Source organism: Trifolium pratense, linkage group LG4 (genome assembly GCF_020283565.1).
Source record: "Trifolium pratense cultivar HEN17-A07 linkage group LG4, ARS_RC_1.1, whole genome shotgun sequence".
Lineage (NCBI taxonomy): Eukaryota > Viridiplantae > Streptophyta > Magnoliopsida > Fabales > Fabaceae > Trifolium > Trifolium pratense.
The window spans coordinates 56,846,983-56,862,625 of record NC_060062.1 but is presented as its reverse complement, the minus strand read 5'-3'; the positions used below and the strand labels follow the sequence as shown (position 1 = coordinate 56,862,625).

The window sequence follows — 15,643 nt, the reverse complement described above, 5'->3', positions numbered from 1 at the left end:
TTGTTCTCATACGGCTTACCACGATCCAAACCTTTTCCTTTCCTATCATTCAGAACCTTATAGTAGTTGGTCTTGGCTTTGCTATCTTCATCACAAATCCTTGCCTTGGTCATAAGGGTCGGAAAATCCCTGATTTCAGAAAATCCAATCAAAAGCTTGATATCCGGACGAAGTCCACTCTCGAACTTGACACACTTATCCTCTTCGGCTTCCACCGTGTTGTAGTGTGGACTAAACACACACAAAGCTTCAAACTTAGCCGTATACTCGGCGACCGATAAATTTCCTTGCTTGAGCTCCATGAACTCGATCACTTTCTTATTCTTCACATCAGCCGGAAAGTACTTCCTTAAAAATTCCCTTTTGAAAGTTTCCCAAACGATAGCAACACCATCCACTCCTATCCTGAGTCTCACATTCCTCCACCAAACGATTGCCTCCTCTCTAAGGGCATAAGTTCCCAAAGTAGTCTTGTTCTCCTCAGAACAACGCATTGCTTCAAAGATGATCTCAACCTCGTCTAACCACTTGATAGCCCCCTCCGGGTTATAGCCTCCGGTAAACAGAGTCGGTTTATGCGACATAAACCTTTCCAATCTTTTCTCACTATCCCTTCCCGGGTCATTATCCCTTACCACCAATGTAGTCAAAGCAGTCAAAGCTTGTGCAATCTGAGCGTTGGTCCTAGCAGCAGCCATGATTCCTGAACGAATCACAACTCGACGTTAGAATGTATTAACAGTGTACCCAACACATGCTTCATACAAGAGAAAGAAAATCCTAATGGCTCACATGAACCGACCTGCTCTGATACCAACTATTGTAACACCCCGAACTAACTACCCTTAAAAACGTGATCTTAAAAACTTTTTAAAGATAAGTAGCCGGAGCGCTACGGAAAACATTTTATAAAACGATCGTGCACACGACACGAAACGTCGCAGCGGAAAACATAACATAAAGGATTTTCAAAACAATGAACAAAATAGTTCAAAAGATAAATCATTTACATAAAACATAAGTTAAGATGTTCGCATCGATATACGACGGAATACAAACGATCCCCGACTCGATGTTACAAACTACCAGAGCACTAATATACATCTCAACCAAACTAAACTTAACAAAACTATACAAAGGTAGCCTACACTAGCTCCTCACCCAAAAGTGCTCCACACCAAAACGATCTGCAGCTAAAACTCGATCGAAACCTCGACCTGAATACCTGAACCCCCAAAGGTCCAGCACATAACAAATAGGTAGAGAGTTAGTAAACATAATCACATACATACGAATATAGAAACACACCTATATTCAACCTATCACATATTACTAACTCACACACATGCTTCCATAAGCAACACACCAGATAACACATACTCACAAATACACAACCAGATAGTTTCGCGTCGTTTCGGACCACACAAAGAACTCACATAACACATAACACATAATTGCACATTTACTCAAATGCGACTAATGCCAAACATTCAATGTCATGCCAACCTAGACACGACTAATGCATGTGGTACCATCTTCTTTATCAAGGAACTTACCATTGATATTCTTCTTTATTGGACAAGTCCAATATCCTTCTTTATCAGACAAGTCTGATATCCCTAAGTAATGCATGAATTTATGAATGCCATGCATTTACCAAACATATGATAATCACTTAGCACGAAGCTACTGCTCATTACATGGATAACATAATCCATTAAACTTCTTTATCAGGCAAACTGATATTCTTCTTTATCGGACAACCCGATATACAAACATACATATACTTCTTTGACATTTTATATAAATGCCATTACACAACACAATTATTAAACATATAATAATTCCAAACCAAAACGAAACCAAATACATGGATACACACACTTTACAAACATTAACAAAAATTGCTGTCACAGAGCTGTTCGCTGAGCGAATCCGTAGCGAACCCGTAGCGAACACGTAGCGAACACGTAGCGAACACGTTCGCTGTAGCGAACAGGTAGCGAACTACATCAGAGGGTTGCAGGTACATGGCGAACATGTAGCGAACTCGTAGCGAACTTATTCGCTAAGCGAATCCGTAGCGAATCCGTAGCGAACTTATTCGCTAAGCGAATCCGTAGCGAATCCGTAGCGAACTACACCAGAAAATATCTGTTCTTGAGTTTCTAAGGCGGTTTAACATTGATTCCACTCAAAAATACATCTAAACATGTTATAAATGCATAACAAGTGATCAATCATGTATATACCATACATATATACATGAATCAACAATCAAAAACACCAAAACACATCACACATACAAAATCATGTCAATTTCTTGCAAAATAAGCAAAGTTGCATAAACATGCAAAACCATCATCAAACATATACATATTCCCTCCTAGATGTTCATTAAGCATACTAAGATGAAAAGACATGTTTATGATAAAGAAACTTCACCCAAACCCCAAAGAAATTGGATGAGAGAGTTCAGGAATGGAGGCTAGACACCTCCCCTCTCTTGGATCACCCAAGCTTATGCTTAACCACTCTCACCTTAGATTGAATGACGATTCTTGGCCTCTAAACTCTTCTCTTGCTCGAGTTCTTCTCCTTGCTCTCCTAGCCAAAACCCTAGCTTAGCTTTCTCTCTTGCTAACTTCTAACTTCTCATGAAAAGTGAATTGTGAGACTATTCATGGTTTTGACTTGCTACTTATACTACTCTCCAATGGTCATGAACCAAGCCCAATAGCCTAAGCCCATTAAGCTCTCACACGCCCCAAGCCCACTAACACGACAAAGGTTTCGCTCACAAACTTATGTTCGCGATAAATAATAATAGGTCGCGTAAATAAATATTTAACACTAACCCAAAATATATGCAAATATATAAAATATCGATTTACTAAAAATCGGGTCGTTACATAAAATAATAAAACCGCTAGCTGGCGCGCACAGTCAGACATACATGTGTTGTTCCAATGTGTCCGCACATCTGTCTCAACACTTGGTGTACGCACATATGTCTCAACACTTGGCAAAAAGATGTTTTTGCAAAATGTAGCCAACATACAAAAACCCAACAAAAAGTAATAAGATAAATTAATTTTTTTTTTTACACCGAAAATAAATTAATTGTTAGTGAATAATAAACCTAGTAATGGGGGTTTAAAAAAATAATACTACTAATATTAAAAGGAAATGATTTGTTTTGGTGGGGGCTTCAAGCCCCCAATAGGATGCACTTGCATCCACCCCTGGCTAGGTTTCATAGTCAAAATCTAACTATTTGATGTTGAACTGTTTGATTATCGAAATTTGATTTCATAAGTGTTTTTTATTCCAATTTGGTCAAGTTTAACAAAGTGATTGAGAATATTTGATCTCCTTAGTCTCTTTGAGTCTAGTTGGTTGAGACTTCACAATCATCTCATAATAACTAGGTTTAGCCGTTCAAGAAATTTAGTTATTTTGAAAGAATTGTTAAGTTAACACTAACTATACTGAAAAGGACTATAAGAAGATCAAATATTCTCAATTTAACTGTTCAACTTGACCAAATTAAAATGCGAAACACTTAAAAATTCAAATTTTGACAATCAAACAGTTAAACCTCAGCTAGTTGGATTACTATGACTTAAGAAACATAGTTCATATGAAATGACTATTAAGTCTCAACTAATAATGTCGATTGTGACTAAGAAATAAAAATGTATAGATCAAACTGTACAACTTGAAACATATATAGCAAACCTAACTAATTATACTTACTTTCATTAACAAATTCAATTTTTCTCCATCAAGTCGTTCAATATCACCTGGTCGAACATAGTTCATTTGGTATTGAGAAGAGAGTTTGAGGAGTTGCAAGTGTAAGATCATGAGTTCGAATCCCACTGGTGTCCTTTTTTGCTGCAAATAATAGGTGATGATTATGGGGTGTCAACATAGTTGAGATGTCATAATTATCATGTGATGCCTATGCACGCTAATGTTTTATTAAAAAAAAGTATCAAAAAACAAATAAAAAAAATGTCTTCTCCTAGCACTCTGCTAGGGCAAGAAACTTCAAATGCTAAAAAATCCAAAGACGAGATCGATTTGCAAGAGAGAAGCACTAAGAAGATCAAAAGTGGGGAGCATGATTACTCTAATCATTCTTCTGCCCCAAAAGACTATAGCGACTTAATTGATTTGCAGGCGATGGAGAAAGGAGGAAGGAGGTCATATAGGGATAAGGTGACAGGGGTGGAAAACAAGGGTGATGAGGAAATAAATGTGGAGGATGAAGGAGGAAGCGATGAGGAGGGTGAGAAGGATGCTGGGATTAGGGTTGAGGAGAACGAAATTGGGGGCTATGAATGTCCTGAGTTTGTGTTTTCCAAAACAGAGGAGAAGAGGATTCATCGTCCTTGGAGGAGAGGAGTGATCGTGAAGTTGTTGGGAAGGAAGATAGGTTACAAAGCTTTAGAGACTAGACTAAAGCAGATGTGGGTGCGGAAAAGGGTAATAAGTATTATTGATCTCGGTAATGATTATTATCTAGTAGCTTTCTCAAATACAGAAGATCAATATGAGGCACTCATGAACGGGCCTTGGTTCATATACGATCACTACTTGACTGTCAAAGAATGGAGTCCGAACTTTCACCCGGCAAGCGATACTATCACTACAAGAAAAAATGTGTTTAGCAACAGTTTTGGGACGATTTAGCAACATTTTTTAAATGTTGCAGCATTTTTAGCAACAGTTGCCAAACTGTTGCAGATTTGAGCGTTGGTAGCTCAAATAGCAACGGTTTGAAAAACCGTTACACAAACGGCCACAGTATGTGTTGCAACGGTTCTAAAACCGTTGCAATAAGCGAAACGCAAAACACAAATTTTAGCCAGTTTTGCAACGGTTTGAAACCGTTGCTATTTGATTTTTTATTTTTTTTGTTTTTGCAGCAGTTTTGAAACCGTTGCTATTTGATGTTTTATTTTTTTGTTTTTTCAGCAGTTTGAAACCGCCGCTATAATATATTTCTTTTAAAATATTTTATGATTTCTTTGAGGACAATTTTTTTATATATTTTTTTTTGTAGGACAATTTTTTACCCTGTTTTTTTAATCATCGACTAATATTCAAACGTAGTATTTTTAAATATTGAACTACTATAATAATTCTTGCAATGTAAACAAATTCATAAACAAAATAACATTCATTTGATTCAAAAATAAGGTGTTCACAACGACACATGGAACTAAAGGTCACAATACATGCGCAATACATCTAAAGTTTGCATTGACACATGCAACCTAAATAGTACATAACAAAAAACAAAAACGAAGGTCACAACACATGCGCCTAGTACATCAAAATTAAAACAAATAGAAAAGCGTGACATCAAAAGTTCAACACGCCTAAACAAAAATTATATATCTAAGTTGAATCGTCTGGAGTTGCTTGATTACCCTCAACATTATGACTAGACTCAAAAGAGCGTCGTACTTCAAACGGCGATCCTATGTTATACCCCTGAAAACAAAATTTAAAGTATAGTTAAAAACAAAAGTATTGTAGTATCAACATATATATATTATATATATTATACATAAAAAAACGCACTTCAAATTAATATCATGTGACTTTGAACATGAAATAAATTAAAAAAAAAAAAACTTATTAAAAAAGGTATAATATAACAATAACAACAAGTCAATGTCAATATATTCACATTATATATATATATATATATATATATATGTAAGGCACACAAATATTGTCTTACCTGGTTTTGCATATTAGCCATAATAAGAGCAAATTGTTCCTTCATTGCATCAAATTCAGCAACTTTAGCTTTAAGCTCATTAACTTCAGCAACTTCTTTAGTTAGCACATCAATTTCGCTTTGCATCTTAGCTATTTTGGCATCAGCAGTCGATGAAGAAGTTGATACTGAAGGACGAGAACTAGAACCATTATTTTGAGATGGTGTTGGACCAAGTCCCATTCCTCGAACATAACCATGATGCTCTTTTCCAAACACGGTCACAAAAGCCTCATTATCAGATGATGTCTGCCTTTCTTTTTGTAACTCTTCCTACAAATACAGTGTTATTTATCAAAATTGGAGTCCAACCACAAGAATCTGGATAGAATACAAAATACATAGAATCTAACTTCTACACTTTTTTTCAAACAAACTTATAAACTAGTCCAAACAAACTTATAGTTTATTGGACTTACCAAAAGTCATGCATAAGAAATGCCTAAAACTCAATTTGACTTGAAATTATATATAGGATAGAAAAGTCACATAATATTGTTTCTATCCCTTTATTTATTTAAAATTGGGAAAAAACAAGTCAGCCACCGAAACAACATTTTAAAGTAACCAACACTAAGCAGCAGGCACCCAGACATATATAATATAAATCTTCTAACCTATGGTTGAACACTTATATAGAGCAAAAATCAGTAAACATATATAATACAATTTCTTACATTTTTTTGTCGAGCCTCATCATTAACATATGATCCGTTCCTCTTCGTGTGAGAGATTTCATACATGTCTCCTCTACTGTAAGACCGTCCATCTCTTTGTTCCTAAAATGAAGTAAAATAGTTATATAATTATACATTGTAATAATTATGTAATAATTCTTATATGAAATAATTTAATTGTACCATAATATCTCGTGTTCTTGCTAGTGACCTTGTGCCTAACGTATGGGGAATACGTTGCTTTTGGCGATTTAGAGCATTTTTGTCTGCTTTCGCCTATATTAGAAAACAATTTTAACAATCAATATACAATATATTAGGAACAAGTGTAAAATAATTCAAATTATTGTTATTACCATAGTATCCGGAGACAATCTATAATTCAAATACATGGCCCAATGATCTTTTGTAACTTCAGGTGGAAATTGCTCTATGTTTTGTTCAACAGTAAGAGCCCAATCATAATACTTATTGAATAGAAAGCACCGACGTTCCCTCCACCTCTTTCCCAAGCTTGTATAAATCCACTTCTTATGAAACTTGTTTGTATCACTTACAACAAATTTAGCCTTCAACGGAAACAAATTGAAAGATGTTTCTAAATTAAACATATATAAATTGAAATAGACGACAAAAAATTGAAAGATGTTTCTAAATTAAACATATATTCAATGTAATTTCAGTTTATACCTTTATGTTGTTATCATAAATTAAGTCTTTCTTTGCCAACGGAACTTTGGGCCATTTTGGATACATTATAGGAAGCAATTCATCACTACTAGCAAGAAAGCCAATATATCCTGATAACAGTCCACCTGCCTCTCCTATGGGCTGATGGTCATCATTCCAGATTGTTTGCACCTTAAATCCCACTTTATTCGGGATTAAGTCGTTCACTTCTACACTTTTTTGTCTAACATTACCATCATCACCTGACATATAAATTAAATGAATTAGTACACAAAAATATTGGACAAAAAGGAGATAAAAAAGAAACCAAAATTATATAGGTATACCAATAACATCCACAATCCAATGTGCATGATTACGTGGAGGTGGTGGAGGTAGAGGTTGTCGTGGTTGAGATAGACGTTCAAGTACAACTTCATGTTCCGGTTCTGATGATTGATGTTGTGGTTGATGTTGAGGTGGTTGGTGTTGAGGTGGAGGTGGAGGTGGTTGGTGTTGAGGTGGAGTTGTAGATAGTTGATGTTGAGGTGGTTGGTGTTGAGGTGGAGGTGGTTGGTGTTGAGGTGGAGATGGAGGTGGAAATGGTTGATGTTGAGGTTGAGTTGGAGATGGTTGGTGTTGAGGTGGAGATGAAGGTGGAGATGGTTGATGTTGTTGTTGAGGTTGAAATTGGAAATGTGGAGGTTGAGAACGTTTAGGTCTTCCTTTTTTGGTTAACCTATGTGATGTTGCATCATGTGTAGGTGATGATGGTGGTGCATCTTGTGAAGCTGATGATGATGGTATTATCACCGGTGGAGGTGGTTTTGGTATATCATGAGAACGCAAGCGTTTATTGTTGGCTGCTACTTGAAGATCTCCGGGTCTTACAAATCTCATTTTGTCCTTCTTATATTACAAAACAAACAAATTATTCATTACATACATAATAAAACTTCATAATGAAAATTGAAATTCATTACACACATAATAGCAAGTGCTCAAAGAATACAAAGAATACAAAGAGGCATATAGTGTCTAAGTGCTAAAACATTTAAGCTGTGAAAAGGTTTTAACATTTAGTCATTCATGGGTCCTCATAATTTAATAACTTGTTCAACATCATGATTGTACAAAGCATGAAAACGAAAAAACATAATGGGTACCCGAATTCAAACCTTAGTAGAAGACGATTTTTGGATGGATTGCGATAGACGAGGAATATTTAGAGCTTCCAACTTCTTGTTATTTGCTGCTATTGTTCTCTGTCTTTCCACCTCATACGGTGTCAAATCGCTCCATGTCTTCTCCATCTCTTTAAAATATCAAAAATGTAATTAAAAAAGTTAGTATGTTTTAAAATATATGCCTTTAAACATAAATACAATAAAATCTAACATAATATATGCATTTAAACATAAATATATATCAAAGCAAATACAATAAAGTCTAAAAAAAATACATATGTAGTAAAAACGAATACATATATAAAAACAAAAACAATAAAGTCTTACACATTACAAATAAAAGGAAATTACAATGAAGTCTCAAAATCATAACAAATACAATTCAATAAACTATATAAAACACTATTCAAATTAACATATCATTATTATCATCATCAGAGTGATGATTGATGGCTGAACTTTCAGGATCCTCGTCTATTACAACTCTTGCTAAAGGGATATGTGTGTTATCATCTTGAAAGAGTTCTTCCAAGTTTTGTGATGGATATGTCTCATTGGATGCCATTATTTCACTTTCATCTTCACCCATGTCGTACAAGTCTCTTGGCTTCAAATGAACTGGTATGCTCCAACCTTGTTCCTTCTCATCATCGACATAAAAGACCATTAGAGCTTCAGAAGCTTTGATGTATGGTTCATCATCTTCGTGTTCTCCAGTATGTCTTAAGCTTGCGAAGTTAATAGAAGTAAAACCCAATTTATCTTTCTTCATGCCTCTTGGGTTAGTTGTATTAGCCCATTCACATTTGAACATGACAATCGAAAAGCCGCAATAGAAAAGCTCAACGATATCTATTAATCTGCCATAGTAAGGCACGTCTCCAAACCTCATATGGTCATCACTACTGCTTGAGTAACTTCTTGTTCCAAATGAGCTAAAAACTCCACTATTTTGTGTTTTCAATAACTTGTCTCGTGCCAAGGTCCGAAATTTGAATCCATTAACATTGTAAGCAGTAAACCTTCTAGCTTGGTCCAGAGGACCTTGTGCTAGACTAATAAGAACATCTTTATCTGGTCCGCTAAGACTGTCAAGATTGTTGCCAATCTGAATGCCAAAAGGAAAATAGTTAGTTACATTGCTTTCGAACTTTGGCACTTTATCTCAGAAGAACATGTAGAAACACTCACACGATTGGAAAACCAATGAACGAATTCTCTATGGACTTTTTTGTCTACCTCAGAAGAATGCCTTCCCCTCATTTGTCTCTTTACTATAGTTCTAAATTGCCTACATAGTTAAATATATTGGATGTGTTAATTTGTTAACACATGATAATAATTAATCTATAGGATATCGTGACTTACTGAATATAATAATCAACTACAGGGCAATTTGTTAAAACGTGCCGATGAGCCTGCAACTTTTCTCTTCGTGTAAGGGTAAAATATGAAGAGCCTCCGACTGGTTTTCCAATTAAAGGAAACAATTCAGACATTCGTGATTGAGGTTGTTCATCATTAGGTTCATCATCTACACGACCACATCGATTCCATCTTGTTTCAATATCGTCCAAATACCTTGAACAAAAGGTAAGAATCTCTTCGAGAAGGTAACCTTCAGCTATTGAGCCTTCAGGTCGTGCTTTATTACGAACATATGATTTTAGATGTCCTAGGTACCTATTACACATACCACGACAAATATTGTTAAGAATAACATATAGTTGTGTAATTGAAATTTGAGTAAGATTCACATTTTTACCTTTCTATAGGATACATCCACCGATAATGAACAGGACCTCCAAGCTTAGCTTCTTCAACAAGGTGAACAACCAAGTGAACCATAACAGTGAAAAATGAAGGAGGAAATAACATTTCCATGTGGCATAAAGTGAGGACGATTTTATTTTGCAACATGTCCAAATCTTCAACTTTAAGCACTTTACCACACAATTGTCTAAAGAATGAGCACAACTCAATTAATACTGCCGAAACCTTGTCAGGCAATGATGTCCGCATGGCTAACGGTAACAGTTGCTCCATCAATACATGACGATCGTGACTTTTTAGCATCCCATTCAACTTGCCATTATCCAAATCAATGCACCTAGAAATGTTACTCGAATACCCATCAGGCACATTAATGTTCTTTAAAGTAGCCAAGAAATCCTTCCTACCTCTTTTAGTCATTGCATATACAGCTAACGCATATTTTCCACTTTCATTTGGCCAGAGGTCAGGTCTTATCTCCATGAGTTTAAGGTCTTTTCGAGCATTAAGATTATCTTTACTTTTTCCACTATCATTTAGCAAAGTAAATATGATATTTTCACATACATTCTTTTCAATGTGCATCATGTCAAGATTGTGGCGCAAACAATTATCTTTCCAATATGGAAGTTCAAAAAATATGCTTTTCTTGTTCCACTTTGGACCATCTTCAAGTTGTGACCTTTTTCTAATCTTTTTCTTCTCTACACTTCTGCCAAATGTGACGTTAATGTCACAAATTTGTTCAAGAATTTCTGAACCAGATAACATTCTTGATGGATCGCGCAATTCTTGCTCACCATTAAAGCGAATTCGGTTCAATCTAAATCGATGTCTCCGATCAAGAAACCGACGATGGCCCATAAAACACCATTTTTTGCCATTTTTAAGACGGCAAGGTTTAAAGTCTTTGTTACAAGTTGGACAAGCATATCCAGTGTACGTGTTCCACCCAGAGAGATTACCTAAACCAGGAAAATCGCTTATTGTCCACATCAAAGCTGCATGTAATTTGAACATCTCATGCTTGAAAGAATCATAAGCATCTACACCGGTTGTCCATAAATCTTGCAGCTCTTTCATTAAAGGTTGTAAGTAGACATCTATGTTATTTCCTGGAGCATTTTTTCCAGGAATTATCATCGACATTATAAAAGATGTCTGCTTCATGCACACCCATGGAGGAGTATTGTATGGAATGAGAATTACGGGCCAGACACTGTAGTTTGAACTCATAATGCCAAAGGGATTAAACCCATCAGTAGCTAATGCAAGACGGACATTTCGTGCATCCGATGCAAACCAAGGGTGTGTCGAGTCAAATCGTTTCCATGCTTCAGAATCTCTAGGATGCCTCATCATTTCATCATTGTTATTACTTAAAGCATGCCATCTCATATCCTCCGATGTCTTTGAAGACAAAAATAGTCTTTGTAATCGAGGTTTTAATGGAAAATAACGAAGAACTTTTGCAGGGATTTTCTTCAAACTGTTGTCAGCGTTTCCTGTCTCACGCTCCTTAGATTTTATACTTGATTTCCATCTGGAAGTGTGACAAACTTTACAAGTTTCCCTCTCCTCATCTTCTTTATTTCCCCAGTAAAGCATACAATCCTTCGGACAAGCAGGAATCTTTACATAGTTCAAACCAAGTTTCGTGATTGTTTTCTTCGCCTCATAAAATGAGCTTGGAATCTTTGCATGTTCAAATGCATCTTGCAAGAGTTCTAAAATCATTGTCATGGACTTATCACTCATTCCACACAAGCATTTGATATGATACAACTTCACCAAAAAAGCCAACTTTGAATATTTTTTACACCCTTCATACAAAGGTTGTTCCCCCTCTTTTGCTAATTCATAAAACTCTTTTGCTTCATTCCCCTCCTGAGTCGCGTCCGGTGTCACATCTTCATCTATTTCAATATCGACATTCGATGCAATAGGCACTTCATTTGCATGATTCCTATCAACTCCAAAAGCATCGTTAAGCATGTTCTGGATAGGATCTTCTCCATTTGTAATGTCATGAACTGCATTTGTAGGATTACTAGATGAACCATTACTATTTTCTCCTATCGCGACCTCACCGTGATAGCACCAATCAGTGTATCCCACTGGAAATGGTGTCGCTCTTAAGTGATCATACATCACACTTCTACTTTGCGGTGTTTTGAAACCGCATTTTTTACAGGGACATTTTGCCATTCCATTTGGACGATTTTTAAAGGCAAAATCAAGGAATCCATTAAGTCCTTTAGCATACTCTGGCGTATTTCGTGGTTGTGTAATCCAAGTCGTATCCATTGCTTCAGAACTATTATTATCAATTCAGAATTAACATAATTAGAATATTTACCGGCGCTATACCGAATATTTAATAACACTTAGTGTTATTAATTAATAGCGGATCGCATCAAAAAATTTATTAAGAGGCACTAATAAGTACAAGTTGTACACTTAGGCCAAAAGATACAAATAACAGCAGCACCAGGGGATAAAAACACCCTTCAGCCGCAACAAAGCAAGGAACCTAAGAAATGAAAAGCACTACACGCAAAAACAACGAACCACCCATCCCCTATATTATGCCCAACACGCAAACAGCAAGAGGAACAAACCCAACAGCAGCAGAAACAAAATAAAGCAAACACATTATTGTCGCATTATGATAATTTGAACTTCCTTAGTGGCCAAAAGCTCTTGTCTTATCCAGTTTGGTGTGTTTGGCTATCAACCTTGTCTATGATGCTGCATAAAATCTAGGTTTATATATTTGGCAAGCATAAAATTACGTATTTGTGAATGGTGATGACAAGAGTAGGAACCATGCTATTTTCACTTTGTCCATAGATCATTTTCCTTTCACAATATTGGAAACTACATCCAACCAAAAACCTAAAAGGCATTTATTTATTTTTTTCATCATGGAAAATAACGGCATGGAACCAGAATCTAAGGACTGATTCATTTCTTATGAAAATATGAATGATAAGTTTCTAATAAGTGCAGTTTTTATCGAGAATGATCAATGTTGTTAGTAACAGTAACATATTGGAACTGATAGATAGCATATTAGCAATAGTGAACTGATAAGTTGTATTCTTCATGAGCAACTCAGCACAGCTTATGATGTTCAAAATAGTTAAAAAGGAAAATCTGAATGAACTAAGCTGCGCTTAAGTGCTAAAAACAGTGTCTGAACTGAACCAAGCTATGTTTCATATAATGAATGCACAATAAAACTGAGTCACCAAAGGAAAATATTACTAAGCTATCTTGAATATGTGGTCACAAAATTGAGTATTTTTTTTAAGGCAAATAAATAAATATATGAAAGACTCATAAGCAAAAGAAGTACTTAGTGAGATCACGGTACAAAAACATAGAGCCACCAAAGGCTTGAAAGCTACACAACAAGCACAAAAAAAATAGTAACATCACTTTAAATTGTCCAAAGATTGATGTAAAAGGTCATAATGGAATGTGTGCTCAAAGTGAGAATTCTCTTTACTTTCTGAGACAAGGTTTTGACAGTGAAGGAGACAAGTTGTGTGGCAATTAATGCTTTAATTTGAAGTGACTAAGTACAACTTGTGTGGCTGTATACTTGAGAACTAAAAGGACAGAACTTTCTCAATTAAAAGAGAATATAACTATCTCTTGCAAGTGTGAAAAACTACCTCTTCAAAAAAATAAAGGTTCTTTTGTAAGAAAAAAAGTAAGAACAGCCCTATAAGCACTTTATCAAAGTCTAATCCGCCTAGAAACTATCAGAACAACCTACCGAGAACCGAAGCAAACAACCACAATCACTAGAATCAGCTATAAAATCCATTAACTCAACTGGAAAGCCAAGAAGCAACACTCTACTCGCTCTAAAACTATTGTACACCAAACAAAGCAACATGCCTCATTCAACGCAATTAGCCAACATCGGTGTCTAAAAAATTGTATTTAGCGACCATAAACTACACCCACAATATATCTCCAGAGCGCAACGACGATTACCGTGACATTTACAAACTACTTAACCAGAATTGGAATAGCAATGACAACAGTCCAGAAATCAAAATCCCATAATAAGAACAGAACATAAATCAAAATCCCGTAATAATCACTTAATCATTATCAATAATAAGAAACAGTCCCAAAAAATCAAAATAAAAAATCTAAACAAGAGAGAAAGATAGCATGAACATAATAGAACATAACAAACAATCGAAAATCAAAATAAAAAAATCCCAAAAACAAGAACAGAACAAACGAAAATTAAAACAGAACAAGAGAGTTGCGGCGATGAAGATGAGGAAAACAAGAACAGAACAAGAACAGAACAAAACGAATAACTCTAATTTTCCAATTCTTGTAATTTTTCTTTCTCATACCATTAGTGAAGAGTAATTTTATAAAGTAAGTTATAATTTATCTTTTCCATATGTAACCAAGCAGAGTGAAAAACACAGTGTGATGTGGAATGTGAAGTGTTTGTGGATGAAAATTGAGAGAGAACAAAAGACAAGTAGAAGTAGAATAAAGGAACACAGGAGAAAGAAAAATAAAATTAAATAAATTATGCTTCATGATGATTATCTTCGTGACATTAAGTATAATCCAATTCCAAAACGGCTGAACATACCTTATGGAGGACGACGGCTGAACGACGTTAGGGTTCGTTTTCGCGATGGAGAAGGACGGCGAAGGAGAACACGGCTGAACGACGGCGAAGGAGAACACGGCTTAACGACGGCGAAGGGTTCGTTAGGGTTTGTTTTCTCTGGAATGAAGGAGAAGGAGAAGGCGCTGAAGAAGTAACTTAAAAAAATAAAAAAAATGGTTCGCGGTTTTTTTTTTCTATTTATCAACTAAACCGCTGGTAAACCAAATTAAACCGCCGGTTCATTAAAAACTTACCAGCGGTTCCTCAAAACCGTTGCTATTTTAATTTTGTTTTAAAATTACCGGCAGTTCTACAAAACTGTTGCTATCCATTTGTTGCAATTTCCACTTTTTTTTGTAGTGTATATCTAAAGTTGCTGTCTGGGTGCGAATTTCCGGGCTACCGATTGAGTTCTATGATGCTAAGGTTTTGCACTGTATTGGTGATCGCATCGGACGGACTGTGAAGGTTGATAAAAACACCTTGGCTCAAGAACGGGGGAAGTACGCGCGGCTGTGCGTTGAAGTTGATCTAACCAAGAAGTTGTTGGCCATGTTCAGCATTAAATCAAGAAAATATAATGTTGAATATGAAGGGCTTCATCTACTTTGCATTACGTGTGGAAAGTTTGGCCATTATAAGGAGGGTTGCACAGAGAAGCCAATGCAGCAAAAAGCTACTGGGAGCGTTCAACAACATGGAGGAGACGTGAGTGGTCTAGTAGGGAGTGATGGTGATGGCCCTTGGGTGGTGGTTCAAAAGCCACGCAGACAACGTAAAGGGAAGGAGAAGGATGCGGTGGTGGACCAGAACCAGGGGAAGGCGGTGAACGGGAGCATTAATGACAGGCCAAAAATGTCGGGATCACGCTTTATTG

The 15,643-nt window shown here is 36.0% G+C and overlaps 2 protein-coding genes across 2 annotated transcripts; both read right to left on the bottom strand.

Moving 5' to 3' along the window:
- Positions 1–5,199: 5,199 nt before the first annotated feature.
- Positions 5,200–14,878, bottom strand: LOC123922994. The gene is made up of 9 exons (XM_045975644.1): positions 14,746–14,878; positions 8,325–8,461; positions 7,494–8,052; positions 7,168–7,409; positions 6,834–7,046; positions 6,661–6,753; positions 6,478–6,579; positions 5,762–6,073; positions 5,200–5,508 (listed from the first exon to the last, which is right to left on the bottom strand). The coding sequence occupies exons 2-9, from the start codon at positions 8,457–8,459 to the stop codon at positions 5,413–5,415; spliced, it is 1,752 nt and encodes a 583-aa protein (XP_045831600.1). The 5' UTR covers positions 8,460–8,461; positions 14,746–14,878; the 3' UTR covers positions 5,200–5,412.
- Positions 8,740–12,413, bottom strand: LOC123922993. Its single transcript, XM_045975643.1, has 4 exons — positions 10,099–12,413; positions 9,702–10,016; positions 9,525–9,624; positions 8,740–9,441 (listed from the first exon to the last, which is right to left on the bottom strand). Exons 1-4 carry the CDS (start codon positions 12,411–12,413, stop codon positions 8,740–8,742), a joined length of 3,432 nt encoding a protein of 1,143 aa, XP_045831599.1.
- Positions 14,879–15,643: the final 765 nt, after the last annotated feature.

Bases quoted from the DNA above. Each gene is read 5' to 3' on its own strand.
- LOC123922994 (XM_045975644.1), bottom strand. From the start codon at position 8,459: ATGGAGAAGACATGGAGCGATTTGACACCGTATGAGGTGGAAAGACAG. The intron at 6,754-6,833 runs GTAATAACAATA...TTTCTAATATAG, and splicing joins GATTGTCTCCGGATACTATG to GCGAAAGCAGACAAAAATGC. The intron at 6,580-6,660 runs GTACAATTAAAT...ACTTCATTTTAG, and splicing joins CAAGAACACGAGATATTATG to GAACAAAGAGATGGACGGTC.
- LOC123922993 (XM_045975643.1), bottom strand. From the start codon at position 12,413: ATGGATACGACTTGGATTACACAACCACGAAATACGCCAGAGTATGCT. The intron at 9,625-9,701 runs GTAAGTCACGAT...TTAACTATGTAG, and splicing joins GTAGTTGATTATTATATTCA to GCAATTTAGAACTATAGTAA. The intron at 9,442-9,524 runs GTGAGTGTTTCT...TTTGGCATTCAG, and splicing joins TTCATTGGTTTTCCAATCGT to ATTGGCAACAATCTTGACAG.